We start from the raw sequence: 5,126 nt of genomic DNA, 5'->3' as shown, positions 1-5,126 counted from the left end.
GAGAGAGAGAGAGAGAGAGAGAGAGAGAGAGAGAGAGAGAGAGAGAGAGAGAGAGAGAGAGAGAGAGAGGTGAGTAGGTCATAAGACATAAGTCACATCACATGGCATTACAAATACCCAGCTTACTGTGAAACAATGAATAATAAGAAAGGAATACAGTGGGCCTGTTAACTGTCTCTTGCCGTAGAGAGTTGAGAGCCCCTCAGCAGGCCTTACCTACCGTAGACAGTGAGCTGGACCTTCTTGGACCTGTAGCCGGCTGCGTTGGTTGCAGTGCAGACAAACTCCCCAGACTCTTCCCCGGTGGGGGAGGTGATGTGGAGGCTGCCGTCAGACCCCAGAGAGAAGGACAGACCACCGACGTTCAACAGCTCCCCTCGCTACGGAGAGACGGAGTCATACAGGGCAGGGGTTAGAGATCAGAGGGCATCTCTCTTACTTTATTGACATTGAAAGGGGGCGAGAGAATGGGAGTATGAGGAACAGGTGGTGTGTGTGTGTGTGTGTGTGTGTGTGTGTGTGTGTGCGTGCGTGCGTGCGTAATGCTTTCCCTGTTCTCTAGACAACACTTTACCATAGAGAGGACTAAATGTGATCATTACGCATCAATGATACTTTGGACTGACTCATTCGATTTATATGACTGAAGGCCAATAAATGTGACCTTAATGTCCACTAACATCTGTCTCAAAAACAATCAAGCACCAGGCAAGAGGGGGTCCTTTGTGAGTTGGCCTGGTGGCTTTGACATGGGATTGATACGTTGGAGAAAGCAGGGTGAAGGAATCAGAGAGAATGGGAACAGAGCAGCTGGTGAAGAACTTATCAGAGTCAGGTTTCATATGCCTCTGAAGCCCCATTCACTTTAACAGCGTATCTTTTGCTAGTCCCTGAAACCAGTGTGCATGATGAGAAAAACTGAACCACACACATATGCGCACACACGCACCCACACTCACGCCCACACATACACGCACACACTCTCACACACACACACACACACGCACACACACAGTCAAAGGCCTGTTACTGTCTTCTGCCATTGTCTTCCCAGAATCCACTACTGGGAAAGTGATTGGTCTAGAAATACATAACAGGCCACAGGTGTGTGGAGGAACATTACTGCTCTAAGGACACGTCTCGAGTTCTGTTGGTCCAACACAATGCAACACAACCCAACACAGCCTGGCTCTACCCAACACAGCCTGGCTCTACCCAACGCAGCCTGGCTCTACCCAACACAGCCTGACTCTACCCAACACAGCCTGGCTCTACCCAACACAGCCTGGCTCTACCCAACACAGCCTGGCTCTATTCACAGGACTTATTATAGACTTAAACCAGTCTAAACCTTCACAGCCCTTTCATTATAGACTAAACCAGTCGTTCACAGGCTTCATATGCTGAACCATCGTCACAGCCTTCGTAGGTAGACTAAAACCAAGTTCGTTCACAGGCTTATATAGACTTAAAAACCAGTCGTTCACAGCCTTTCATATAGACTAAACCAGTCGTCACAGCCTTCATTAAAGACTAAACCAGGTGGGCGTTCACAAGGCTTATAGACTAAACCTAGTACGTTCACCAGCCTTCATATAGACTAAACAGCTTCGTCACAGGCTACATAATAGACTAACCAGTCGTTCACAGCTTCATATAGGACTAAACCAGTCGTTCACAGGCTTCATATAGACTAAACCAGTCGTTCACAGGCTTCAATGACTAAACCAGTCGTTCACAGCCTTCATATAGCTAAAACCAGTCGTTCACAGGCTTTATATAGACGAACAAGTCGTTCACAGGCTTCATATTTAGACTAAACCAGTCGTATCACAGCCTTTATATAGGACTAAACCAGTCGTTTCACAGCCTTCGTATAGACTAAACCAGTCGTTCACAGCCTTCGGATAGACTAAACCAGCGTTCAACAGGCTTTCATATAGACTTCTAAACCAGTTCATTCACAGGCTTTTCAATATAGACTAAACCAGTCGTTTCACAGCCTTCATGATAACTAAACCAGTCGTTCACAGGCTTCATATAGCTAAAACGTCGTCACAAGGCTTCATATAGACTAAACCAGGTCGTTCACAGCCCTTTCTATAGACTAAACCAATCGTTCACAGGCTTTCATATAGGACTAAACCAGTCATTCACAAGGCTTCATATAGACTAAACCAGTCATTCACAGGCATCAATAGACCTAAACCAGTCGTTCACAGCCTTCATATAGACTGAAACAGTCGTTTTCACAGCCTTATATAGGACCTAAACCAGTCATTTCACAGCCTTCATATAGGACTAAACCAGCTCGTTCACAGGCCTTCATTTATCAGACTTAAACCAGTCGTTCACAGCTTATATAGGACTAAAACCAGTCATTCACAGGCTTCATATAGGACTAAACCAGTCGTTCACAGCCTTCATATGACAAACCAGTCGGTTCACAGCCTTCATATTGAGACTAAACCAGTCAATCACAGCCTTCATAGACTGAACCAGTCATTCACAGGCTTCATATTGACCTAAACCAGTCTCACAAGCACTTCATATTGACTAACCAGTCATTCCACAGCCTTCATATAGACTAAACCAGTCTTCACAGGCCTTTCATATTGACTAAACCAGTCATTCACAGACCTTCATATAGGACTAAACCAGTCCGTTCACAGCCGTTCATATTGACTAAACCAGCTCATTCACAGCCTTTCATATAGACCTAAACCAGTCATTCACAGGCTTCATATAGACTAAACCAGTCGGTTCACAGCCTTTTCATATTGACTAAAACAGTCGTTCACAGCCTTCATATAGGACTAAACCAGTCGGTTCACAGGCTTCAGTATAGACTAAACAGGGCTACCAATAGACTACTCCTTTAACATAGTCTTTACAATTTTTCTCCTCCACTTACTATTACCATACAATAGGTCTCTACATTCGGATGGTCTACATCCGAATGGGGTTCTGAGACAGTTGTTGAATGTGAAACCAGTCTTCCTGAATAAAGCTCTGGACAGTTGTTGAATGTAGAAACCATGTCTCCCTGAATAAAGCTCTGAGACAGTGTTAATGTAGAAACCATGTCTCCTGAATTTAAAGTGCTCTGAGTTCAGTGTTGAATGTTAAGAAACCACGTCTCCCTGAATAAAGCTTGAGACATGTTGAGTAGAAACATGTCTCCCTGAATTAAAGCTTGAGACAAGTGTTGAATGTAGAAACCACGTTCTCTACCTGAATGAAAGCTCTGAGACAGTGTTGAATGGTAGAAAAACCCCCATGTCTCCCTTGATAAGGCTCTTGACAGTGTTGAATGTTAGAAACACGTCTCCTGAATAAAGCTCTGAGACATGTTGATGTAGAAACACGTCTCCCTGAATAAGCTCTGAGTCAGTGTTGAAGGGTGGAAAACACGTCTCCCTGAAAAAGCTTGAAGACATGTTGAATGTAGAAACCACGTTGCCCCTGAATACTCTGAGACAGTGTTGAATGTAGAAACCATGTTCCTGAAAATAAAGCTACTGAGTCAGTGTTGATGTTGAAACCATGTCTCCCTGAATAAGCTCTGAGACAGTGTTGAATGTAGAAAACCATGTTCTCCCTGAATATAAAGCTCTGAGGAACGTTGATTGAATGTTAGAACCATGTCTCCCTGAAGTAAAGTCTGAGTCAGTGTTGAATGTAGAAAACCATGTCTCCTGAATAAAGCTCTGAGTCCAGTGTTGAATGTAGGAAACCATGTCTCCCTGAATAAAGCTCTGAGGGACAGTGTTAGAATGTTAGAAACCATGTCTCCCTGAATAAAGCCTCTGAGACAGGTGAATGTAGAGAACCATGTCTCCCTGATAAAGCTCTGAAGACAGTGGTTGGAATGGTAGAAACCATGTCTCCGATAAAGCTCTGAGGACAGTGTTGAATGCTAGGAAACCATGTCTCGCCTGAATAAAGCTCTGAGAAGCTAGTTGAATGAGAGCCATGTTCTCCCTGGAATAACTTGAGGACAGTGTTGAATGTAGAAAACCATGTCTCCCGAATAAGGTCTGAGACGTGTTGAATGTGAAACCATGTCTCCTGATAAAGCTCTGAAGACAGTTTGAATTGTAGAAAACCATGTTCTTCCTGAATAAAGCTCTGAGACAGTGATTGAATTAGAAACATGTTTCCGCTGAATAAAGCTCTGAGACAGTGTTGAATGTAGAAAACATGTCTCACTGAATACAGGCTTTCTGAGACAGTGTTGAATGTAGAAACCATGTCTCCTGAAGAAAAGCTCTGAGGACATTGTTGCATGTAGAAACACGTCTCCCTGAATAAAAAGCTTTGAGACAGTGTTGAATGTAGAACCATGTCTCCCTGATAAAGCTCTGAAGACAGTGTTGAATCGTAAACCATGTCTCCCTGAATAAAAGCTCTGGAGACAGTTGTTGAATGTAGAAACCATGTCTCCCTGAATAAAGTCTGAGACAGTGTTGGAATGTAAGAAACCAATGTCTCCTGAATCAAAGCTCTGAGACAGTTGAATGTAGAAACCATGTCTCCCTGAATAAAGCTTGAGACAGTGTGAATGTAGAAACCACGTCTCCACTGAATAAGCTCTGAGACAGTGTGTTGAAATGTAGAAACTATGTCTCCCTGAATAAAGCTCTGAGACAGTGTTGAATGTAGAAGAACCATGGTCTCCCCGAAATAAAAGCTCTGAGACAGTGTTGAATGTAGAAACCACGTTTCTCCCTGAATAAAAGCTCTGAGGACAGTGTGAATGTGAGAAAACCACGTCTCCCGATAAAGGCTCTGAGGACAGTGGAAATGTAAGAAACCACGTTTTCTCGAATAAAAGCTTCTGAGGGACAGTGTTGATGTAGAAAACCATGATCTCCCTGAAATAAAGCTCTGAGCCAAGTGTTGAAATGTAGAAACCATGGTCTCCCTGAAAATAAGAGCCTGAGCAGTGATTGAATTAGAAACCTGGTCTCCCTGAATTAAAAGCTCTGAAGACGTGTGTGAAGGTGAAACCAATGTCTCCTGATAAAGCTCTGAGACAGTTTGAATGTAGAACCAGTCTCCCTGAATAAAGCTCTGAGACAGTGTTGAATGTTAGATTCCTGGTTGTACAGCCTCTCTAGCCT

General features: G+C 43.6%; 1 protein-coding gene across 1 annotated transcript in view; it reads right to left on the bottom strand.

The window, feature by feature from the left end:
* hmcn1 (hemicentin 1) overlaps nucleotides 1-5,126 on the bottom strand; it is a 277,402-nt gene that overhangs the window by 115,019 nt on the left and 157,257 nt on the right. The window contains 1 exon segment of the mRNA XM_070447449.1: nucleotides 221-380. Within this exon segment, the coding sequence (XP_070303550.1) occupies nucleotides 221-380 (160 nt within the window).

The sequence above is a fragment of the Salvelinus sp. IW2-2015 genome, linkage group LG16 (assembly GCF_002910315.2).
Source record: "Salvelinus sp. IW2-2015 linkage group LG16, ASM291031v2, whole genome shotgun sequence".
NCBI lineage: Eukaryota > Metazoa > Chordata > Actinopteri > Salmoniformes > Salmonidae > Salvelinus > Salvelinus sp. IW2-2015.
The sequence above is the reverse complement of the archived record's forward strand: the minus strand, read 5'-3'. Positions and strand labels throughout refer to the sequence as shown.